Below are 26,473 nucleotides of genomic sequence, written 5' to 3' on the forward strand. Positions count from 1 at the left end.
ATTTATTTATTTATTTGAAAGACAGAGTTAGAGAGAGAGGGAGAGACAGAGAAAGAGGTCATTCATCCACTGGTTCACTCCCCAAATGGCTACAATGGCTGGAGCTGAAGCAGTCTAAAGGCAGGAACCAGGAGCTTCTTCCAGGACTCCCATGTGGGTGCAGGGGCTCAAGCACTTGGGCCATCTTCCACTGCTTTCCTAGGCGCATTAGTAGGCGTATGCAGCTGGGTTGGAAGTGGAACAACTAGGACTTGAGCCTGTTCCCATGTAGGATGCTGGCATTATAGGCATTGGATTTGCCCATTATGTCACATTACTGGCCCCGCCAATATTTTCTTAAACATTGGCCAATCTATTAACAATATAGTTATGAGAATAAAAATGCATTGATGAGGGGATGTGTGACATTGAGAATACACACTGACAAACTTTTGTAAAGTTTATTTTATTATTTATTTGAAAGTCAGAGTTACACAGAGAGAAGAGAGGCAGAGAGAGAGAGAGAGCTCTTCTATCTGCTGGTTTACTCCACAATTGGCCACAATGGCTGGAGCTGCGCTGATCTGACGCCAGGAGCCAGGAGCTTCTTCTGAATCTCCCACATGGGTGCAGAGGCCCAAGGACTTGGGCCATCTTCTTCTTTTTTAAGGATTTATTTGTTTATTTGAAAGTCAGATTTACACAGAGAGAGGAGAGGCAGAGAGAGAGAGAGAGAGAGGTCTTCCATCCAATGGTTCACTCCCCAGATGGCCGCAATGACCGGAGCTGTGCCGATCCGAAGCCAGGAGCCAGGAGCTTCTTCCGGGTCTCCCACGCAGGTGCAGGGGCCCAAGGACTTTGGCCATCTTGTACTGCTTTCCCAGGCCACAGCAGAAAGCTGGATTGGAAGAGGAGCTGCCAGGACTAGAACTGGTGCCCATATGGGATGCCAACGCTTCAGGCCAGGGCGTTAACTCACTGCGCCACAGCGATGGAGGACTTGGGCCATCTTCTACTGCTTTTCCAAGCCATAGTAGACAGATGGATTGGAAGTAGAGCAGCTGGGCCTCGAACCAGTGCCCATATGGGACTCCAGCATTGCAGGTGGTGGCTTTACCTGCTATGCCACAGCGCCTGCCCCCAATTTTTTTTAAATTGATTCCTTTAAATGTTGACGTGTGTCTGTTTTTTATATGCATGCTTTGACATTGGTATAATTGTTTGTTATCCTGGTTTATTCCTTGCATTTTATTTGCTGTTAGGATTTTTGAATTTTTTTTTCCTTTTGACCAGTTAGAGCATTGAAAAGAGGTTCTTCTTCAGAAGGGCCTATTACTTCTGTCCTTTACTTGCTTTCTACTTTGTGACATATGCATCTCTATTCTGGGTACATGGTTATAGGCTCACTTTAATTTCGGACAGAGCTAGAGATGCTAAGAGCAAGAGAGTGGCTATGGAAAGCTATGTTGCCCAGATGCAAGCACATATCAAAACTTATATATGGTTTGATATAGATCCACCCTTCCTGCCCTCAAGAAAGCTATTCCCTCCCTTTTATTTCCGGATAAATAATATGAAAAATAACTTTACCCTAGGAATATTTGTCCTGTTATGTTATTTTCACTATGAGCCATGACTGTGGAAGCAAGTGTAATGAGTGATGATAATGAGTGATACTCATGTGCATGAAAAGGGAATCTAAGAATCAGATATCAATGTTTCCCTGTTTCTGAATCTAATAGCTGTGTGGTACTTTTTTTCCCATTTTTTTTACCTTTTATTTAATGAATATAAATTTCCAAAGTACAGAATATTGATTACAATGGCTTCCCCCCATAATGTCCCTCTAACCCGCAACCCTCTCCTTATCCACTCCCTCTCCCCTTCCATTCACATCAAGATTCATTTTCGATTCTCTTTATATACAGAAGATCAGTTATAACATGAACCACAATAGAATCGATCTTAAAATTTCCATCTGATTAGAATTTTATCCATATTTATCTATGGAGCAATATACATTTTCATGGAGAGAAAATTATTTTAGCCATAGTCAAGTTACCACCTTATTTTTTAGAGTAACTTCTAAACTTATGACTGATTGTTTTATTTTAGTAGCCCTTTTAGTGAATTAGATAAAGTGGTTTGCAAGTTCTGTTTAGATCATTGATGCCTAGAGAGAGGAATCTGTATTTGCACCCAAATGGACATTAAAATGTATAACTTATTCTTCTAGAACAGTTATTTGTGTGAAGATCTGTGTGTCATGAAAGTAGTTGTGCTTTAACTTTTGTTATTGATTTCATAGATTACTTTAGACAATTGTGTCGAAGTTGGGCGGATTGCCAACACCTACAATCTGACAGAAGTGGATAAATATATCAACAGTTTTGTCTTGAAGAATTTTCCTGCATTGCTGAGTACTGGGGAGTTCTTGAAACTCCCCTTTGAGCGTCTTGCCTTTGTGCTTTCCAGTAACAGCCTTAAGCATTGCACTGAACTTGAGCTCTTTAAGGCTACCTGTCGCTGGCTTCGCCTGGAAGAGCCTCGGATGGACTTTGCTGCGAAATTGATGAAGAACATACGATTTCCACTGATGACACCACAGGAGCTCATTAATTACGTGCAAACAGTAGATTTCATGAGAACTGACAATACTTGTGTGAATTTGCTTTTGGAAGCCAGCAATTACCAAATGATGCCATATATGCAGCCAGTGATGCAGTCAGACAGGACTGCCATTCGGTCTGACACCACTCATTTGGTTACACTAGGAGGAGTGCTGAGACAGCAGCTGGTTGTCAGTAAGGAGCTGCGCATGTATGATGAAAAGGCCCACGAGTGGAAATCCTTGGCGCCCATGGATGCCCCAAGGTACCAGCATGGCATCGCCGTCATTGGAAATTTCCTCTATGTCGTTGGTGGACAGAGCAATTATGACACAAAAGGAAAAACAGCAGTTGATACAGTCTTCAGATTTGATCCCCGATACAACAAATGGATGCAAGTTGCCTCACTAAATGAAAAGCGCACCTTCTTCCACCTAAGTGCCCTCAAAGGATATCTGTATGCAGTCGGTGGACGCAATGCAGCTGGTGAACTGCGTAAGTGTGTACATTCATATAAGCACAGAAACTAATTTCTGTCTTTATCGCAAAATTCTTTTCTAAATCACAACATAATCAGTTCTGTAAAATTTTAGACAAAAATAGTTTCATTTGTAAACTATCTTTTCTTAGAAAATATCAAAGGCAATCTATTCAAAGGCAGCTATTCTTGGCCAGGGTACAAACTATATCTTACAAATACATTAGTATCTTGCAGATGGTATATTGGTGCAGCATGTAAAGTCTTCATCTTGAAAGCACAATGAAAAATATATTTGGCTAATTTACCTTCTAATAGAATTTTAGACATCAGTTTGGCAGATTTTCCCATTTTCATCTTTAAAAGGCCACATGATGTTTTACTAAACAGGTTATTATATTGCATTACTGAAAACTGACTTTTGCTTTTTTTACATAATTTTCTAATAATTAGTTATTAGAACCAACAAAGTAAGATGATTTTCTTCATAGATTAAATGCGTGAAATTCAGTATCATCCAAAGTGTATTTATTATGAGTTTTATTATATGTGAGTAATAGCTTTAAAATCATTCTCTCTTAGTTACCTGTCAGACAACTTTATTTACTGTAAATTCATCTGGTTATTTGATGGCCACTTTCTTGTGTTCCTAAATTAAGATTAGTCACATGTATGCTTTAATGTAAAAATGCTTTGGCTACATAAATTAACCCTAAAAATTGAATTTGATTATTAGACAAATGAGGTAATATAGTTTATCCAAGAAGAGAAGTAGGAAGTCTGCATTTTATATCACATATTGTGGCATATATCCATTGTTACTATTATTATTTGACATTTTTTTCACATGCCCTTATTCCCTGTTATAGAGTCATTGTAGTTGACTAATATTCAAGCTACACAACGCTGAGAAAGTTCAAAATATTGGTCTTGGCTCTGGATGATTCAGAGTAATTCTCAACCTTTTTTCCCCCCAATAGTTGAAAAAGTAAAGATAATTTAAGGGATTTGAGACCAAGCTATTTACTGGAGAAAAAGAAAACTAGATTCAGCTCTTATACTTTTCTGTTCATTAATTCCTTTCATGGGGTGAGTCTTTGGGTGCATGGGTGGGGAAAGTCTGGCCTGCCAGTCCTATAAGGCCAGTGAAATCATTTGTTCTGGCCCTGCCAAGGCTACCACAGGTAGTATTCAGTTAAATCTATAGCAGGCTAATTTTTTTTTAACTTTTATTTAATGAATATAGATTTCCAAAGTACAGCTTATGGATTACAATGGTTTCCCCCACATAATGTCCCTCCAACCTGCAACCCTCCCCTTATCCACTCCCTCTCCCCTTCCATTCATATCAAGATTCATTTTCGATTCTCTTTATCTACAGAAGATCAGTTTAGCATACATTAAGTAAAGATTTCAACAGTTTGCTCCCACACAGAAACATAAAGTGAAAAATACTGTTTGAGTACTAGTTATAGCATTAAATCTCAATGTACAGCACACTAAGGACAGAGATCCTACATGAGGAGTAAGTGCACAGTGACTCCTGTTGTTGACTTAGCAAATTGACACTCTTGTTTATGGCATCAGTAATCACCCTAGGCTCTTGTCCTGAGTTGCCAAGGCTATGGAAGCCCCCTGAGTTCACCGACTCTGATCATATTTAGACAAGGCCACAGTCAAAGTGGAAGTTCTCTCCTCCCTTCAGAGAAAGGTACCTCCTTCTTTGATGACCCATTCTTTCCACTGGGATCTCACTCGCGGAGATCTTTCATTTAGGTTTTTTTTTTTTTTTTCCAGAGTGTCTTGGCTTTCCATGCCTGAAATACTCTCATGGGCTTTTCAGCCAGATCTGCATGCCTTAAGGGCTGATTATGAGGCCAGAATGCTGTTAGGACATTTGCCATTCTATGGGTCTGCTGTGTTTCTCACTTCCCATGTTGGATCATTCTCTCCCTTTTTAATTCTATCAGCTAGTATTTGCAGACACTATTCTTGTTTATGTGATCCCTTTGGTTCTTAGTCCTATCATTATGATCAATTGTGAACAGAAATTGATCACTGGGACTAGTGAGATGGCATTGGTACATGCCACCTTGATGGGATTGAATTGGAATCCCCTGGTATGTTTCTAACTCTACCGTTTGTGGTAAGTCAGCTTGAGCATGTCCCGAATTGCACATCTCTTCCCTCTCTTATTCCCACTCTTATATTTTACAGCGATCACTTTTCAGTTAAGTTTCAGCACTTAAGAATAATTGTGTATTGATTACAGTATTCAACCAAAAGTATTAAGTAGAACAAACAAACAAAAAATACTAAGAGGGATAACATATTAACCTGCTCATCAACAATCAGAGTGAGGGCTGATCAAGTCACTGTTTCTCATAGTGTTCATTTCACTTTAACAGGTTTCCTTTTTGGTGCTCAGTTAGTTGTCACCTATCAAGGAGAACAAGTGGTATTTGTCCCTTTGTGATTGGCTAATTTTTTAAAAAGATTTTATTTATTTATTTGAGAAGAATAGTTATAGACAGTGAGAGGGAGTGACAGAGAGAGGTCTCCCATCCACTGGTTCATTCCCTAAATGGTCTCAACAGTTGGAGCTGTGCCAATTTGAAGCCAGGAGACAGGAGCTACTTCTGGGTCTCCCATGTGGGTGCAAGGCTGCAAGGACTTGGGCCATCTTCCATTGACTTCCCAGCCATAGCAGAGAGCTGGATTGAAAGTAGAGCAGCCAGGACTCAAACTCGTGTCCACGTGGGAAGCTGGTGCCACAGGCGGAGGATTAACCTACTGTACCACAGTGCCAGCCTCTCGGCTAATTTTTAAGGTGATAATTTTGTATGGGCCACAAATGATGTTGTAGATAACCAAATGGCCATTGGCAGAAAAATGACTTCCCACCCCCGGTCTCAGTGTAAACACGTTCATGTTCTGTGTCATAGTGCCTGCTTTGCGTACTAGTCTGGCTCCTGACCTCAGGTTCCTGCTAATACAGACCCTATGATGCAGCAGTGATGGGTCAAGTGATTGACTTCCTGTCACCAACATTACTGAGTTCTGGGCTTCAGGTTTCGATTTCAGCTCCAGCCCAACCCAGCCCAGCTTAGCCCAACCCCTGTCATCGTAGGCATTTGGAAAGTCAACCAGCAGATGGAATCCTTCCTCCCCTACTCCCTACCAATAAATAAAAATTAAAGGTAAAAACAAAATAATTTTTAAAAATGCCCTTTCTTGTTAATGACATGGTGCTAATGTTACTAATCCCCCCCAGTTATTTTATTTATTTGTTGTTACAGTGATATTTTATCTGATTCCAGACTTCTAAATTGTTGCACTAAGTGATGTCATACACTACATAGGTTTTCCTGTACATTTTAATGGTCAGATTGTCAAAATCATTTGAAGCATTAGTGCCTGTAGTATAGTATAGTTATTCTGATCTATTTTGTCATGTTTCTATGGTATTACAAATTTATGTTTGTCTGGAAATTATCCAGAAGGTACAAAGAGTGACAAGGTGGTTTGTTAGAAAAGCCACTTGTATAAGATAATATTTCAAAGTTCACAAATTATAGGTTATCAGCCTTGATAGGCAATGATAATCCTGAAATTTCTTGAAGGAAATATCTCCATTTTTCAAAGGCATTTTTAGCTTGATATCACTCCTGTTAATATGCTCCTGTTTTCAATATATTTTTCATGAGTCTGTTGGCCATTTGAATTTCCTCTTTTGAAAAATGCCTGTTCACATCATTTGCCCATTTCTTTACTGGTTGCTTCTTGTTCGGTTTCTTGAACTCTTTATAGATTCTGGATATAAATCCTTTATCAATTTCATAGTTTATAAATATTTTCTGCTGTTCTGTTGGTTGCCCCTTCACTTTGCTGAGTGTCTCCTCTACAGTGCAGAAGCTTCTCAGCTTGATGCAATCCCATTTGTCTATTTTGGCTTTGATTGCCTGTGATTCTGGGGTCTTTTCCAAGAAGTCTCTGACTATGCCAATGTCTTGTTGTTTTCCTGATGTTCTTCTCTAGTAATTTGAAGGTATCTGGTTGTAGATTTATATCATTGATCCATTTTGTATTGATTTTTGTGTAAGGTGTAAGGTAGGGGGGTCTTGTTTCATAGTTCTGCTCAGGATCACTAGCCATCATGGAAATAAAAATTATAAAAACCACTGAAGTTTTACCTCATCCCAGTTAGAGTGGCTCTCATACAGAAATCAACAAAAATAAATGTGGGATATGGGGAAAAATGTACCCCAATCAACTGTTGGGGAGAATGTAAACTAGTACAGCCATTGTAGAAGACAGTATGGAGATATCTCAGAAAGCTGAAAATAGATATACCATATGACCTAGCAATCCTACTCCTGGGAATTTACCCAAAGGAAATGAATTTAATTTATGAAAGAGTTATCTGTACCCCCATGTTTGTTGCAACTCAAGTCACAATAAGCTAAAATATGTAATCAACCCAGATGTCCATCAACTGATGCCTGGTTAAAGAAATTGTGATGTGTGTGTGTGTGTGTGTGTGTATAATGGAATACTACTTAGTCATAAAAATAATGAAATCCTGGGGCCGGTGCCGTGGCTCACTTGGTTAATCCTCTGCCTGAAGCGCCGGCATCCCATGTGGGCTCCGGGTTCTGGTCCCGGTTGCTCCTCTTCTGGTCCATCTCTCTGCTGTTGCCCGGGAGGGCAGTGGAGAAGCCCAGGTATTTGGGCTCCTGCACCTGCATGGGAGGCCAGGAAGAAGCACCTGGATCCTGGCTTCAGATCGGTGCAGCACTGGCCGTGGTGGCCATTTGGGGAGTGAACCAATGGAAGGAAGACCTTTCTCTCTGTCTCTCTCTCTCACTGCCTATAACTCTACCTGTCAAATAAAAAAATAATGAAATCCTGTCTTTTGTAACAAAATGGATGTAACTGGGAGCCACTATGCTTATGGAATAAGCTTGGCCCCAGAAACAAATACCATATGTTTCCCTTGATCTGTGGTAACTAATATAGACTAAAAATGTAATGTACAGGAGTGAGGTTGACGTTTTTGAGATTCAATGATTGTTTAAAGCTCTTGTCTGTATTGTGAGGAACAGTGTTTCTTTTTCTTAATTGCTATTTGTTGAACTCTTAGCGTAGAGTTAATCTTATGAGTATAAAGGAAACTGAACATAGATCATTTTAAAAATAAGAGAGGGAATGAGGGAGGAGGAAGAATGGTTATAGCATGGGCAGGACGGAGCGAGGGGTGGAAAGTGTCACTATGTTCCTAAATCTGTATGTATGAGTTACATGAAATTTGTTTACCTTAAATTAAAAAAAAAAATACTCCTCTTCTAACAGTTCCTTGGGTCTTCCTCTCTGGAGGCCCCCTCCTGGCTGCTCCGTCAGGAGATTTTTGACTTAAATAAATCTTGCTTTGCTCAAAAACTTTTAATTATATTGTTCCTAATATTAATTAGAATACATATCATTCCAAAATTTTATAATCTTCAGGCCAAGGATAATCATTACATAAAACAGAGAGCTAGAAGCTTCTTTTTGCTGACCCATTTCTGCATGCTTTGAGTTCCTCCTTTGTCATACCTAGTTAGGAACAAGAAATAGATGACCCCATTGGTCAAGTAGCTTATGTACAAGCTTCTTTGCTCCTCACTTTCAGATACTATCCCTCCATCTCTGATGAAAAATAGTCTTCTGTGTTTCATTTTGAAAGTGAATAGAGGAGCTTTTCATAAGATCCTCTTAAGTTCATGTTGACTATTTGATCATACCTTTATTTAGGCTATACAAATAAAATTTTTATGGTGTGCATGGACCTAGGGAGAAGCTAAGACCATGGTACATCAAAAAAGTCTTACCTCTGCACATGTGTCTGTGTGTCTGTATGCCTGGCTTCTTGCTGAAATGTAATTTCTGGAAATGTAAATTTTCTTCGACACCAGATACAAAGATAAGCTAGGGGAACCTTAGAGTAGCTGTCACTTAAGTGAAAAAGGAGTCAGTTATTTCTGGCATCTTACAAAATTAAGTCATATAAGAAATTGATCTTCCATTGAGTCTTTCTATATTGAAGAAGAATATGACAGCTAAGATATCTTTTAATTTAGTTAAATATTTATAAAGAAAACCATAAAATAATGAAGTAACTTTAGAAAACATGTTAAATATTTTTCAAATAAATGCGCAATAAAATTACCAAAATCCATCATGTACCTCCCTACACTTTAATGCATTTGGGAGCTTCTTGATCACTACCCAGCACAATAAGATTCCAGAGTCCAACTCCCACCCCACCCCCCATAGGCACCATCATTCTTCAAATATATTTCTGAAGGCCCAAATTCAACAGGTTCCACATCATCCTTTGGGATCTATTATGAAATCCACTGAAATCGGTTGAGAAAATAAAAACCCCTGTTGTAAGCAAAATAACCAAAGTATAATTCTTAAATTGGAGAGATTCCCTAATGTAAACAGTAGGCCACCAGACTACCAAAGCTGATTCACTAGATTAGGTATCATCAAGCTTTTTAAAAATTCATTCATTTTTTTGTAGTTTTGACTTTTATTTTAAAATATTTAAAATAATGCAGAAAGTACAAAGAAGAGCTCAATGAGAACAGATATATTCAACAACTTTTCCGTATTTGCTTGTTTTTTTTTTTAACTTTTATTTAATGAATATAAATTTCCAAAGTACAGCTTATGAATTACAATGGTTTCCCCCACATAACGTCCCTCCCACCCGCAACCCTCCCCTTTCCCACTCCCTCTCCCCTTCCATTCACATCAAGATTCATTTTCGATTCTCTTTATATACAGAAGATCAGTTTAGCATACATTAAGTAAAGATTTCAACAGTTTGCTCCCACACAGAAACATAAAGTGAAAAATACTGTTTGAGTACTAGTTATAGCATTAAATCTCAATGTACAGCACACTAAGGACAGAGATCCTACATGAGGAGTAAGTGCACAGTGACTCCTGTTGTTGACTTAGCAAATTGACACTCTTGTTTATGGCATCAGTAATCACCCTAGGCTCTTGTCCTGAGTTGCCAAGGCTATGGAAGCCCCCTGAGTTCACCGACTCTGATCATATTTAGACAAGGCCACAGTCAAAGTGGAAGTTCTCTCCTCCCTTCAGAGAAAGGTACCTCCTTCTTTGATGACCTGTTCTTTCCACTGGAATCTCACTCGCGGAGATCTTTCATTTAGGTTTTTTTTTTTTCCAGAGTGTCTTGGCTTTCCATGCCTGAAATACTCTCATGGGCTTTTCAGCCGGATCCGCATGCCTTAAGGGCTGATTATGAGGCCAGAGTGCTGTTTAGGACATCTGCCATTCTATGGGTCTGCTGTGTTTCTCACTTCCCATGTTGGATCGTTCTCTCCCTTTTTGATTCTATGAGCTAGTATTTGCAGACACTATTCTTGTTTATGTGATCCCTTTGGTTCTTAGTCCTATCATTATGATCAATTGTGAACAGAAATTGATCACTGGGACTAGTGAGATGGCATTGGTACATGCCACCTTGATGGGATTGAATTGGAATCCCCTGGTATGTTTCTAACTCTACCGTTTGTGGTAAGTCAGCTTGAGCATGTCCCGAATTGCACATCTCTTCCCTCTCTTGTTCCCACTCTTATATTTAACAGCGATCACTTTTCAGTTAAGTTTCAGCACTTAAGAATAATTGTGTATTGATTACAGTATTCAACCAAAAGTATTAAGTAGAACAAACAAAAAATTACTAAGAGGGATAACATATTAAGTTGTTCATCAACAGTCAGGGCAAGGGCAAGTCACTGTTTCTCATAGTGTTCATTCATTTATTTGTAAATAGTGACAATATGCAGCAGGCAGAATTCTACATGATGGGATACAATGCCTGCCCTCATGGTATTTACATTCTAGTAAGACATAATAAGCAAAACATACTATAGTCATTTAGAATTTTGGAATATAGAAGACAAGGGAAACAATGAGGATTTATAGGAAAATAGGTTATAATTTTAATAGTGATAATGTAAGGTTTCATCTTGGTATGCTATTTGAACAGAGAATTCAAAGATTTAAGTAATGAGCTGTAGGTATATATGGTAGAAAAGCATTCCAAGGAGTGCAAGTGTAAACTTCCTGAGATAGGGTTTTTTTTTTCAGTGCTCCAAGAACAACGAAGAGGACAGAGTGGCTAGAGTGAAGCAAGCAAGTGCGTAAATGGTGGCAGAAGTGGTTCTAGATTGTGGTAGCTATTGGTGAAAAATGACTTTCAATCTGAGGAACATGGAAAGCCTTGGACCTATTTACATATAGGAATGACATGATCATATTTCTGTTTTAAAAGGATCTCTCAACAATTGTATTTTGATTGGACTAAGATAAGTGGATGCTATGTTATCCCCACCATGTGTTGATGCATTGAGAGCTTGACTCATGGCAGCATGAAGAGGTGGTGGGACCTTTAAGAGGTGGTACCTATTGGGAAGTCTCAATTGGCCTCCCTACCCCATGCTGGGTTCCTGTGTTTCATTATGATCTCCCACTTCCACATGCATTCCCACCATGATAGGTATCAGAAAACTTCTGTAAAGGGTCCTAAGTATGTCTATTTTTAGCCTTGTGGGCCATTCAACCTTTGTCACAACTAACTCTGTTGTGCAAAAGCAGCCATAGACAAATGGGTAATGCTGTGCTCCAGTAAAGCTTTACTGATGACCACTGACATTTGAATTTCGTGTGATGTTTTAAAGATTTATTTATTTATTTGAAAGACAGTATTACAGAGAGGCAGATGCAGAGAGCGAGAGAGATGGATCTTCCATCCACTGATTCACTCCCCAGATGGCTACAACGGCCAGAGCTATGCAGATCTGAAGCCAGGAGTCGGGAGCTTCTTCCAGGTCTCCCACATGGGTACAGGGGCTCAAGACTTGGGCCATCTTCCACTGCTTTGACAGGTCATAGCAGAGAGCTGGATGGGAAGTGGAGCAGCTGGGACTCAAACTGGCACCTATTTGGGATGCCAGCACTGAAGGTGGCGGCTTTACCTGCTATGCCACAGGACCGGCCTCTCATATAATTTTTATATGGTACAAAATAGTTTTATTTTCTAACTCTTTAAAAATGTAAAACCATTCATATTTTTTATCTTTTGGGGTAGTCATACAAAAACAGATAGTCAATTAGAGTAGGTCCATGGGCTGGGATTTGCTGATGTCTGTAGAATTTCCCAGTTGCCTCCTAACCATTTCCAACTCTCAGTCCATGCTGGAAGTACTGCTCTGTGTCTCCAACTCCTTGTCTCACATCATCCATACCTTGAAAGTTGTCACTAACGTATCCAACTGTCTTAGAGATCCAAAAAATGGAAATAAGAGCATGTACATCTACTTCTTAATTAAAACTAAATTCCATTGGTTTTAATAACAGTTCTACATGGAGAAACTCTAAAGGTTGACAATAAAGATGAAAGGATAGGGAAAACTAAAGGAGATTATTTAGGATTGACGAACTGTTGTACAGCTATATTGTTAGCAGTTAACAGCCGCCTTGCACTGAGAGACTCCAGTATGAGAAAATACAAGTAGATTCTTGTAATTTCCCTTAGGGAAAAAATGTAATTATCTCTCTGACAGACAAATAGTATTATCTTTCTCTGTAGGAAAATATTAATAATAGAGTAAATATCTATTCAGCTTCTATTCCACTATAAAAAGAATGAGAGGGAACTAATGGAAGTCACAGCAGAATTTGAATTTGACATAAGAAAGGACAGTTACAATATATAAATTTCAAAATTAAAGGCAGAGTCAGAGTCCTACACTAAGAAGAGTACAGTGTGTGACTTGAAATAGGTGGAGAAAATTATCTCTGGAAGTCTTTAAAAATTCTTTTTCTGTTTCAGGATGTGTGAGTACATTACTTTACTACACGAAAATCTTCCCATTAATCACATTGCTAATGGCAAGCCAATCAATACACTAGATCCTCTGTTGAGTGTTGAGAAAAAGGTAGTGATATATTTTCTGTAGGATTTTGATTGTTGGATAAGTCATGGTAAAGGCAAATAGAAATGAACATTTTAAAAATGATGTCTCACCACGAAGAAATGATAAATATTTGAGGTGCTAGATATAATTCTGATTTATTCATTGCACAATGTATACATGTATCAAAACATTACACTGCATTCCTTAAATATGTAGTTATTTGTCACTTATTTTTTCTTAAGACATTCAGTGACAGGAAATAGTAAAAAACAGGACAAGGGGCAGTTTAACTTTCTATTAATTGTGGAAATAGCCCTTTATTTTGGGGGAATGATTTTGTAGGAACCTGCTGTTTGATGGAAGTTTTTCAAATATATGAGAGTTGATTAGGAGCCAGGCATGAAATAAAATGAACAAAGCCAGCAAGAGAGTATATCAAAATGAAAATTTCAAAGTCTTGGGCTTTCGATGTCCAGCCTTATTTCAAATAGAAAAGGAAACTGGTAGAGGCTATTGAAAATGGTGTGATATAGGTGTGTTGGAGGAGAAAAAAGAACATCATATAGTGAACTTGATGAAGAAATGAAATTATTGATTATAACAGAAAAGTGACTCTACCCTCTTCTTTTTCTGCTTTCTGCAGGTCCACCTTATCCTCTACCTCTTGTCAGTGTTGTTTTTCAAATAGGGAATATTTTCAAAGATGGATTCATCAATTTGAATTGCATTTGGTCACAAATGGCTAAAACTTATTCCAGTGGCTTGATCAAATAGTCCCACTCAATAGACTTCTACTTATATATCACTGCCTAAAAATATGTGTCATATGATTGACCAAAGATTCCAGGGAACTTACTAAGTTGAATGTTGTTTGGGGCTTGTTGCAGTGCTTCCCTGAGAAGGGTTGTAGTTCTTTTGGGAAAAAGAAAAGTTGGGGAAGATAAGAAATTGGATTAGCAATTGGCAGAATCTACAATAATTATTATCAGCTTTCAGTCAATTTTGACTTTGTGTTTTTGACCAGAGTCCTCATGAAAGCTTTATTTCTTTCTGCCTTTAACAAAGATTGCATTTTCTATCTGAACTGTCATTGTTTTTTTTTCTTGCAGTTATAACAGATTGAAAGATATTTTAAAAAGTTGAGGTCACTTCTCCAAAACACTTTATACTAGAGATGATACATTTACTACAGAGAGGAAGTAGTTATAATAAAGGTCTTTTTAAAGGTTGGTTTATTTATTTCAAAGGCAGAATGACAGATGGAAAGGAAGAGAGCCAGGAGCTCAATCGGAGTCTCCCCATATGGGTGGCAGGAACCCAAGTATCATCTGCTATCTTCCAGGTGCATTAGTGGGAAGCCGGATGGGAAGAAGCAGAGGCAAGACTTGATCCCTGGCACTCCCATATGGGATGTCAGTGTCCCAAGCAGCAACTTAACCTGCTATGTCACAATGTCTGCCCATAATTAAGATCATAACATTATATGCTGCCAGTCATCTTCAGGTTAAGAATAGTACTTGCTGCAGTAGTAGTGGGAAATATAAAAACTATTAACTTTAATATATAAATGTAAAGATATTTAATTTAGTGTCCATTTTGTGATCTAGAATTGAAGTAAAGTAATAGGCTTCACTGTGTATACTTTCATTCTTAACTTAAAATTTTGCTTTATATACATTAATGTTTGTTCCTATATGGTATGTCAACATGGGGTCCCAGAGTTGAGTTTTTCACCTTCTCATATTTTAGAGCAAAAAAATTTGAGAAATGTCAAATTATAAAGATATAACCAGATTCCGAAAGAAAAGAATTCTTAGCAATTTCTTCAGTGACAGTAGTGTGTTAGATTCTTACATTGTCTGCTCTTAATGTAACATGTATGAATGATTTACATTACTAATGTAGTCTCAAAGATTAATAGTGCCTCAGAAGGATCTCTCATATCTGTAATAGATATGTTTCAGATATTTGATGTTATTGTTCTTCCACCTAAAGAAAAAAAGTCACTGCTAGATTTTAAATTAAAGATAATTCTCTTGACTTTTTTTTTTTTGCAACAGCTACAGTAGAATGTTACAATCCAAGAACAAACGAGTGGACCTATGTTGCCAAAATGAGTGAGCCCCACTATGGCCATGCTGGAACTGTATATGGAGGAGTGATGTATATTTCAGGTAAATAATTGCCATGTGGACACACACACAAAAAATGTGAGCTTTTAGCTCTATGATCTTTTTTACATCAAAATGTTAATGTTTATTTTAGAAGGCATTTTGTGTGTTAATTTTCCTGTGAATAAGCATTCTGTAAGTTCACAAGACCAGCAGCCAACCATTCCTGCTATAAATTGTATAACTTAGAAGAAACTAAAAAGTGTTCAGATTCTCTAATTTGCTTTCCATTCCATTACTCTGTATTATAACAAATACCATTCATGTGTTCTCTATTGCAATGATGTTTTTTATTTAAAATGCAGCTAACCCATGTGAGGAAATAAATCATCATATAACATAATGCCTAAAGTATGCTCCCAAATGATAACACATGATGTCTATTCTCTTTTAGCATAACTCATAACATGTATGTGTTTCCTTTCTTGCTAGAATTATAATGGGATTCTAATTCCGTGGTATTTATCTGTATTTTTGGTACATGTAGATATGTTTCTATTATAAAATTCTATGATGGTTGAGGTTTATTTCCACTGTCCTAGAAACAACTTTCATTCTCAAATTGTTGGTGTTCAAATAACCCTTCCATAGAATTCAGAAAGAAGTCTTTACTTGATCACCTCTGGTGTTGATATTTATTTGTAAGGCAGTTTCTTATCATTTGGCCCTGACACAGTCTACTTGTGAAAGTTATGTTCCCTAATTGGAGGCCTGCCAGTGGCAGACCAACAGTTAGATTATTGGAGAACAAGGGTGTTAAGGTGATGTTTGTGGTCTGATTCTTTGAATGCTGCCTTATGTAATCAAGAAGGATCAGTGATAGGCCTGTGGCATGTGATTAGCAGGTTTCTGGTATCAATGCATGAGCAACTATGGGATATTTAATATTGAAATAGCCATCCCAGAAACCACAGGCTCCACTAGTCAATGATTTACACCATTTCCCTATTTTATATGTGTAGCTACTATACCATTATAATGAGAGCTACAAATCCTCTGGGGGGCGGGGGGAAATGACACCAGAATTGTTTTATTGATGCTTTGGCATAATTGGTATATATTGCGCAAATGATATTCCTGACCATGAATAGAATAGGAAAAACTGCTGATTTTCCAACAATGAGTACTGTTTCACTTTCTGGGAATTCTATAAATCAGAATTAAAAATTCAGAATAAAAAGTGTTTAAAGAGCAGAAGTAAATAGTGATTGCTATCTAGACACTCTATAATATAGATTAAAATGATTTGGTTAAACATTATCTCAGTTCTTTCCCTTGTCTGTAGAAGATACAGTCTGATACTAACATTAAAAACATTATGTATATATTTTTGAAAGGTAGAGTGACAGAGTGCATGCACATGCTTCCAGCCACTGGTGTATTCTCCAGATGGCTGCACAAGTCAGGGCTGCTCCAGGCTAAAGCCAGGACCCCCATTCAGGTCTCCCACATGGGTAGCAGGGGCTATCTTCTATTGATTTCCCAGGCGCATTACTAGGAATCTGGATCAGAAGCAGAGCATCCAGGACTTGACCCAGCACTCTTCTATGGGATGCTGGTGTTGCAAGTGGAAATGTAACCCACTGTACCACAGTGTCAGCCCTGATGCTTTCATTTTAGAGGCCAATTTATATGTGATCCAAGAATACACTTAGCAGATGATATGAATGTAACAGATCAAAAATAAATTTCTGCATGTATGAAATTTCACATATATTGAGCATTATAATTTTTACCTTTTTAATTGTTCTGACACAGATGATATTACCCTTCCTCACCCAACCCACCAAAACCTCCCTAAGAATAAACAGTTCAGAGCATTTTATAACCTTATTTGTTTAAAGAGATCTTTTCAAAGCATTTCCATAAGTATCTGACCTGAACATCACACTAACGGCATAACAAGAAGCAGATATTCTTATTTGGCAAGTTGAGGAAATGGGCAATTGGAATTTAATGTACTCTGGCCCATTACTTGGTACCCAGAGAGTACTCACTAAAATATAGCAAGGAGTGAGTGTTGCTTTGTAGTTGGGATTTATCACAGACCCAATAGTGGCCAAACTGTATCTTCAGTTCAGTAAAGCCTCTTAAATACCATGGGGTCTCCCAATAGTACAAGCAATTTTTTATCCTTTAATAAGATGAAAATATAATTTCCAGGAAAATTATTTATAGAGTTTAGACATTTTAAGAACACTGTTGATGTTTCTTAATGTGTTGCTAAAAATTGATTATGACGGTGAGCCATTACTTACTTCTGCCTTTTTAACATAATCCCTTATGCTTATTCTTTTCATTCTTTAGGAGGAATTACTCATGATACTTTCCAAAAGGAGCTCATGTGCTTTGACCCTGATACTGACAAATGGATCCAGAAGGCGCCAATGACCACTGTGCGAGGTCTGCATTGTATGTGTACAGTGGGAGAAAGGCTCTATGTCATTGGCGGCAATCACTTCAGAGGAACCAGTGATTACGATGATGTCCTAAGCTGTGAATACTATTCACCTATCCTTGATCAGTGGACCCCAATTGCTGCCATGTTAAGAGGGCAGAGTGATGTTGGGGTCGCTGTCTTTGAAAATAAAATATATGTGGTTGGTGGGTACTCTTGGAATAACCGTTGTATGGTAGAGATAGTGCAGAAATATGATCCCGATAAAGATGAATGGCATAAGGTTTTTGATCTCCCAGAGTCCCTGGGTGGCATTCGAGCTTGCACACTTACAGTTTTTCCACCTGAGGAAACCACACCATCACCTTCTAGAGAGTCTCCTCTTTCTGCACCTTAAGATCATTCGTACAACTAAGATGCTGTAGTCCTATCTTTGCAATGTGTCACGAGTTCTCTTCTTTTTCTCCCCTTTAGTAGTATATATGTTAGGATTAGCCTCCAGTAATTGATACAGCTATTGGAAAAAAGATGACTTTGATGTTCTTTGTGCTGTTTGTTTGGCTTAGAATGTTTATAAAGTGGTAACAAAACCATTCTGGCAATGTTTCCCATAGAAGCTGATGTTTAACATATGAAAAAAAAAAGGTATTGTCTATAAAAATGTTTCTTCAGTACTTTTTAAATGCTGTGTACTGGGTGTAACGTATTTGTCATCTTACATTATTAAGCCCAATAAGCCAAGTTGAAGGTGGATGATAGAAAATGTACAACTGTGTTCACTAGACTTCAAAGTAAACAGTTTTCCTTTCATCTTTGACTGTGAGATGTCAAAGGGAGGCAGGCTGCTCCAACAGGAAACCATACACAAAGGTTGCCAATTCGCATGAGCAACCTCCCTCTTTTCATAAAGTATTTTTGACATAACTGTCAACCCACCTAACTGTGTGGGTGCATTGAGAACATATGAAGTTTCTTAGACACACAGGAGAAATGACTGGAATTCTCCAATTCTAATTTAAAAATACAGCATGACCCTTTTACATATCAACAAAGATTTGGGGTTTTGAAAGTGTGTGTAAATACACACACACATACCTATATCAAATACAGAGTTTTAAAAATTGAGTGGCACATCAAGTAAATATGAAATTTTAAAAAATCTTCCTCCAAAGCAGCTTCTATTAAAATGGGAATTCAGTATGCACATGCTGAATGCATGTATGTAGAACCATACTGAATTTAGGTGGATAAGGGCTAGAAAATTTGAGCAACTAAATTTGTCACTTCACCAAATTTTATCTTCAAAAACTGTATTCTACTTCTTCTCCTTTGCTGTTGAGGTAACTTATATATTATATGTATTCTGTATACTCTCAGTTCACACGGTTGTTCAGCACAAAGTATAGCAGCTTCACCTGGAGAGCTGCTTTTGCTCAGTGAATTCAACTTCCATGTTTTATCTTTTTTTTCTGTTCAATAAAAAAAAAAAAAAAACATTTAATGTCATTTTGGTCTGAGGCATCTCATTATTGTCTGATTTGACTCCATTCTTTTAAATATACTTTTCTTTGTAATGGTAAGATTCATATGATCACAACTTGGAGCACTGAGCAGTTTGGATGACTAAACATTTATGACTTTTATGCAAGGGAAAAAGAGTTTGGTCATGAATAACCTCATTGGTCAAAACATATTGCTGGTTGATTTTGATGGGTTAACTGGCTCTCATTCATCTCCATAGAATTGCCAGACTTGCCTGAACCCTAACAGCAGTTATATCTCTAAGATCAGTTTCCTTGATCTTCAAGAAGTTCCATCTTTCCTCATAGGTAGGGATTGTATATAATGACCTTAGAGATTTGTTTTTAACCTAGGATCCTAAAGGAAAAATGTTTTGTTCTGTGTTTGCTATTTTGTTTTTTTTTTTTTTGCTTTTATTTTGCCTTTTCTTTTACAGTGTTTCAAATAATGCCTAAAAGTACAAAGAATGGAATGAGCACACACACACACACACACACAAAGAATTTTTAAAACATTTTGATATACTTGTTTCATAGGTAAATATAATATTTTAAAAGCAGGGATGATATGTTAATACATAATGTATGAAAATTTGTTTTAAAAGATGGTTTGAGAATTATGTTCAGACCATATTTTGATTCCTACTTTATCTGCAAATGATTAGAATAATTGTTTAACAAAAATTTAGCACTCTTCCAAAACAAGCAGAGATCACTAAATTTCTTCACCAGTGGGTAATTAGCAATGTGGATGTCACTACCTCTGTCTTGAGTTATCCGTAATTAAGAAAACAATTTTCCATCAATGGCACTTTTGAATGTCACAGGAAGCCTGATATGAAGTTGAAAGATCCCCTTGGGCAAGATTGTTCTTTTTTTAACTTTTATTTAATGAATATAGATTTCCAAAGTACAGCTTATGGATTACAATGGGCCCCCCCATAACCTCCCTCCCACCCGCAACCCTCCCCTCTCCCGCTCCCTCTCCCCTTCCATTCACATCAAGATTCATTTTCAATTCTCTTTATATACAGAAGGTCAATTTAGCATATATTAAGTAAAGATTTCAACAGTTTACACCCGCACAGAAACATAAAGTGTAAAATACTGTTTGAGTACTAGTTGTAGCATTAAATCACAATGTACAGCACATTTAAGACAGAGAATACTATACAGCAGTAAAGCAAGATTGTTCTTAAGTCAGAGCAATTGCTCCAGTTAGTTCTCTGTTTATAGTCAGAGCAGATTTAGCCTTTGCATAGAGCTAACACCTGCCTCAACATAGACATATACCTAGCAGACTAGTGATCTTGCAACAGGCCGTGGGTGTGTTCCTGGTCAGGTAGCTCTCCTCCAAGCAGTGAAGATTCTTTCCATCTTGTGGCCATCCCGTTTAGGTCCTCAGGATCCTCTTCATTCTGTCAGGAGATGCAGAATGCAAGATTGCAGATTTGAGGGCTGTGTGGTCAGGCTTGGGAGAGGCATACATCACTTCTTCACTTCTGCTCATATGCTACAGGCTAGCTGTCAGTCCTGTGCCTACATAGAAGCACAAAGAGAACTGGTAAGCAGCAGATAACTGTGTACCCAGAAAGAAGAGGGAGCAGAGTTGGTGATCTGCTAGCAGTCTGCAATAAGGAATTACACAAAGCATATGCAGTTGTGTTCTACATCTTACCTTTTCTGCATCCATGTCATGTGTTATTTGAATAGCAATTAATTCCGCACTGTACTGTTAGAGCTATTCAATAATCCTCACAGCTGGGAAATTATCACACATTTTCTTTCACAGTGATTTAACACTTTCTCTTTGTAAAAAAATACCTGCCAGTCATTGGTTGGCTTAATAAGCATTTCACACATTTGCCCTTCTTAGGTTTTCAATCTACTTGAAAAAGGGGTTTATAGAATCCATCAAATCTCAAAAGGTGCATTATTTTCCTTTTTGAACAAGGTGGCTGGGGTGTGAAAGATGAAGGAAGGCTTTACTTTGCCTATTTCTGTAATTTTAGAAAATGTATCTGGTAATGAGTAATAGCCATAAGAAGTGAAATTATGACATGAAACTCTTTCTACTATTACTTTAGGAACTTAAAATGTATACATCCTATTTTTTGGGAATTGCTGAAATAATTTTATCATATTAACCCATGACAGTGTGCTCCACAGGGCAACTAAGTAGCATTTCATTTAATTAGTCCCACCATGTGTGCTTTTTTCATTTCAAGGGCCTTTGGGTGTTTCACCCCCAAGAACAGTAAGCATACATTCTTGGGTAGAAATTTGGCTCTGTCCTTCCTTGTAATTTTCATTTTCAAGCCACCAAATCTCAGAGTCAGTCCTTTGCAATTCAGATAGCTTTTTGGTTAGGTAGGAAGAAGTGAAAATGCAGAGCACATTCTCAAAGATTAAGGAAATTTTAAGTTGGTCAAATAGTGCAACATTTAAAAATTGTATGTACTAATAATGCAAAATAAGAAAATTAAAAGAAGTAGAAGACATCCATCATCTTCCCCCAATATCAAGGTTGTTAACTATGAGTATATTGTCTTTACATAATTCTCATTTAAAACGAGTATAAGTTTGTGTACACCAGAAAAAGTATTTTCTAGTGCATCAATATATCATTCTCTGATACAAAATACATTGTGATCTGTCAATGCATTCCTTTCTGTTACAGAATACATTGAAATACTATTTAGGATAAGATTTTCTAACCTATATTAAGTGAGGTTTAACTATTAGGCAATGGGTTGGGCTTTTGTTAGTTTAAAAATAATGTCAAATCAGGCCGGCGCTGCGGCTCACTAGGCTAATCCTCCGCCTAGCGGCGCCGGCACACCGGGTTCTAGTCCCGGTCGGGGCGCCGGATTCTGTCCCGGTTGCCCCTCTTCCAGGCCAGCCCTCTGCTGTGGCCAGGGAGTGCAGTGGAGGATGGCCCAGGTGCTTGGGCCCTGCACCCCATGGGAGACCAGGAAAAGCACCTGGCTCCTGGCTCCTGCCATCGGATCAGCGCCATGCGCCGGCCGCAGCGCGCCGGCCGCGGCGGCCATTGGAGGGTGAACCAAGGGCAAAGGAAGACCTTTCTCTCTGTCTCTCTCTCTCACTGTCCACTCTGCCTGTCTCTGCATAATTAAGCAATAGTGCTGGTAGAAAATTAAAATATTTCACCAGTGAATCTAATTTACAAAATTCAGATCTTATATAGTCTCTCCCTATTTAAATTTAATATTCCTTACTGTCTCCACTAATCATGTATTATGAAATAATTGTCAAATATTTCTTTATACAGCACATGCTATTTGGCAATGTAATTAAGATAAACAATGAGTGAAAAAGAGTAAAGGTCATAACTCTACTGAAAGAAAAAAAGAAATATTATAACAGAGTTTGACAAACCTTTTTTGTAAAGATCCAGTAAATATTTTAATCCTTCTGGGGCATATGGTCTTTCTCACAACTCCTCAAGTCTGCTGTTAAAGAGTGTGAAAGCAGATACAGACAATACATACATGAGTAAGCATGGATGTGTAAAAATAAAAGTTTATTTATGGACACCAGAATGTTATTTTCATGAGTTTTAAACTAGTATGATTCTTTTGATTTTCTCCATTAAAAATGTGAAGACCATTCATTGCTCATGGGCCATGTGAAAATAGGCCAAATTACCATTCATTTATTCTTTCAACCATTGCTACAAACTTATTTTGTATCAGTCAATGAAGAGTCCTAGGGCTGCAAAGATGAATAGAATAATCCCCGAACTCTTAAGCTTAGTCTAGTTGGGTAGACTGGTATTTACAATGCAGTGTGCTTGAGGCTGTGATGGGCACATAAAGGGGCAACATCTGAACAGACTCATAGGATCAGGTGTTTGTAAAGCGAGCACATCAGCATCTGTAAAGCAATGAGGGCCTGCCTTAATACAATACAGCTTCTGGGGCCACAAATGTGCAGGTACAAGAGTACACATAGGGAAGGGACAGCCAAACTTTGGAGTCCTAGCTCTTGTCCTCTGAATTACAGCTTCATCTTGCAAATTTCTGATCACTAACCCCAACTATAAACTTGTAGGTTCTGTGCCTGGTAGGGTACATACAAATTGTGTTAAAGTACTTAAGGTACTCCAAACCAGCAAAGATAGGATGGGGTATATCACAAGGCTTGCCTAAAATCTCAGTGTATTAATATACCTTTTACTGTGAGGAACAGAAAAGCCCAACACTAACAATAATGAAATGTATCTGTGAGAACTCAGACCTGCAAAGTCCTTTTGGAGATGAAGGAGGTGGCGATCACAGTCTAATTAGCTCACTATCACCAAATACCCTGTGTCTTTTCTGTCTTCCCACTCTGCAACAGCATTGCAGACAGTCTGGCTAGTAGCATCCCTAGTTCACACTCAGGAGAAAAAAAAAAAAAAAAACCTCTCCCCTTTCCTTGCCACCGTGGAATTTAAAATCCTTCTTTTCCTTTCTCTCTGTCTCTCTCACTGTCTAACTCTGCCTATCAAAAAAAAAAAAAAATCCTTCTTTTCATTCCGATGGAGTCAACTTAGGACATTATGATTGCCCTAGACCAGTTGCTAGGGGATTGCCATGCCTAAATTGCCTTAGATTAATTAACTGATGAAAAACTGTTGTTGAATTAACCATCAGACCTTCTCGCTCAGGGAGAATAAAAGGGAAACACAAGGAGCGAAATTTAGCTAATTGGATTTATTTGGTATAGTCTGCCTAGGATCAGATTGAGCTTTCTCTTGAATAGTGTTTTTCAAAGTCTGGGTTCTCAAAGTGTTATACAAGCACCCCAGTGTCTCTGAGACCCTTTCAGGGAGTTCATGAGACATCATTTGCCTGTTGCATTCTTATTCTCCCAGGAATATACAGTGGAGTTTTCCAGAGTGTGAAGCATGCATGATGATGCCGTTAGGTAATGGGAATACGAATTTTAAATCCTTATGTTTGAAAATATTATCCTTATTAATATCTTTTTATTTTTTATTTTTTGACAGGCAGAGTGGACAGTGAGAGAGAGAGACAGAGAGAAAGGTCTTCCTTTGCCCTTGGTTCACCCTCCAATGGCCGCCGCGGCCAGCACGCTGTGGCCAGCGCACTGTGTTGATCCGATGGCAGGAGCCAGGTGCTTCTCCTGGTCTCCCATGGGGTGCAGGGCCCAAGCACCTGGGCCATCCTCCACTGCACTCCCTGGCCACAGCAGAGAGCTGGCCTGGAAGAGGGGCAACTGGGACAGAATCCGGCACCCCGACCGGGACTAGAACCCAGTGTGCCGGCGCTGCAAGGCGGAGGATTAGCCTAGTGAGCAGCGGCGCCGGCAGCTTATTCATATCTAATGAAGCACATGTTAATAGATGTAACCCACAAGAACAAAGCCACCTTGGTGTCCTAAAAAACTGTTCAGTGTAAAGCAGTCCCGAGACCAAACCATTTGTGAACAGCTGGTGTTAACTCTAAAATCAGTTTTACAGGATATATTTTACAGAATAAAAAATAAAATTGAGCTGCAGCATTTATCACAATTGTAAAAAAATTGTATTTTTTGATTATATGAGGGGCCTTCAGAAAATTCATGGAAAATGTATAGTATAAAAAACTATGCATGAATTTCACAATTGTTTTTGAAGATTTATTTATATATTTGAAAGAGCAACAGAGAAAATGGAGAGACAGAGAGAAAGGTCTTCCATCTGCTGGTTCACTCCTCAGATGGCCACAATGGCTGGGGCTAGGCCAGGCCAAGCCAGGAGCCAAGAGCTTCATTTGGGTCTCTGTCTTGGGTGCAGAGGCCCAAGGACTTGGGCCATCCCTACTGCTTTCCTAGGCACATTAGTAGGGAGCTGAATTGGAAATGGAGTGGCTGGGACTCAAGCCTTTACCCATATGGGATCCTTACATCACAGTGGGTGGCTTTACTGGCTATGTCAAAACTCTGGCCTCAAATTTCACAGTTCTCTACACCCAAAGAAATTTGTGTTTTAATTTCATTATTTACACTTTTTTGAAGTACTTTCCTATGTCTAAGAGATACCTGCACTCCCGTGTTTATTGCAGCACTATTCTCAAGAATCAACATATGGTAGCCTCTGCATGTGATGCCCATATCCTGTATGGGCGCCAGTTGAAGTCCCAGCTGCTCCACTTCTAATGCAGCTCCCTGCTAGCCTGGGAAAGCAGCCAAAGATGACCCAAGTACTTGGGCCCCTGCACCCATGTGGGAGAGATCTAGAAGAAGCTCCTCACTCCTGGGTTCAGCCTTGCTCAGCCCTGGCTATTGCAGCCACTTGAGGAATGACTCAGCAAATGGAAGATATTCTCTCTCTCTCTCTCTCTCTCTCTCCCTCCCTCCCTCCCTCCCTCCCTCCCTCCTCCTCCTCCTCCTTCTGTCCTGTAACCAAGATACAGAATCAACGTAAATATCCATCAACATATGAATGGATAAAGAAAATGTGGTATATACACACAATGGAATACTACTCAGACATAAGAATGAGTGAAATCCTGTCATTTGTGGCAACATGGATGTAACTGGAGGACATTATGTTAAGTAATTCGGGAACAGAAAGACAAATGCCACATGTTCTCATGGATATAATTTTTAAGCTAGAAAAATTTGTCTTATAGAAATAGGGAATAGAATAGTGGTTACCAGGGCTTGGGAAGTGTATGTGTGAGTGGGTAGAGAGAGAATGATTGATTGATGGGTTCAGGTGACACAGTTGGATAGGAGGAATACCTTCTAAAATTCTCTAGCACAGTAGGATACCTGGTTGACAACAGTTAATTGTATATTTCAAAATAGCTAGTAGACAGGATTTTGAATATTTCCAGAACAAAGAAATGATAAATGTTGTAGTAATGGAGACACCAATTACTGTGATTTCATCATTGCACATTGTATACTCACATTGAAATGTCACACGGTGCCGCATAAATATGTATAACTAGTACAAATCAACTTAAAATTTAATGATGTTTTTAAGGGGCCGACATTGTGCTGCAGTGGATCAAATTGCTGTCTGTGAAACTGGCATCCATTATGGATACCAGTTCAAATCCAAGCTGCTCCACTTTCCAATCCAGCTCCCTGCTAATATGCCTGGGAAAGCAGTAAATAACAGGTCAAGTGCTTGGACCCCTGACACCCACATGGGAAACCCAGATGGAGTTCCAGGCTCCTGGTTTCAGCGTGGCCAAACTCCAGCTGTTGGGGTCTTTTGGGGGAGTGAACCAGCGGATGGAAAATACATTCTCTCTTTCTCTCTCCCTCTTTCTCTCTCTGTAACTGCCTTTCAAATAA

General features: G+C 38.6%; 1 protein-coding gene across 11 annotated transcripts in view; it reads left to right on the top strand.

Annotated features, from left to right (window-relative positions):
• Positions 1-19,138, top strand: part of KLHL13 (kelch like family member 13) — a 185,527-nt gene extending 166,389 nt beyond the window's left edge. For all 11 annotated transcript variants that reach the window (XM_008272916.4, XM_008272917.4, XM_070067101.1 and 8 more), the window contains 3 exons: positions 2,288-3,083; positions 15,128-15,241; positions 17,546-19,138. In XM_008272916.4, the coding sequence (XP_008271138.1) occupies positions 2,288-3,083; positions 15,128-15,241; positions 17,546-18,033 (1,398 nt within the window). In that variant the 3' untranslated portion in view covers positions 18,034-19,138. The remainder of the gene's footprint in view (positions 1-2,287; positions 3,084-15,127; positions 15,242-17,545) is intronic.
• Positions 19,139-26,473: the final 7,335 nt, after the last annotated feature.

This window comes from Oryctolagus cuniculus, chromosome X (assembly GCF_964237555.1).
Source record: "Oryctolagus cuniculus chromosome X, mOryCun1.1, whole genome shotgun sequence".
Taxonomy (NCBI): domain Eukaryota; kingdom Metazoa; phylum Chordata; class Mammalia; order Lagomorpha; family Leporidae; genus Oryctolagus; species Oryctolagus cuniculus.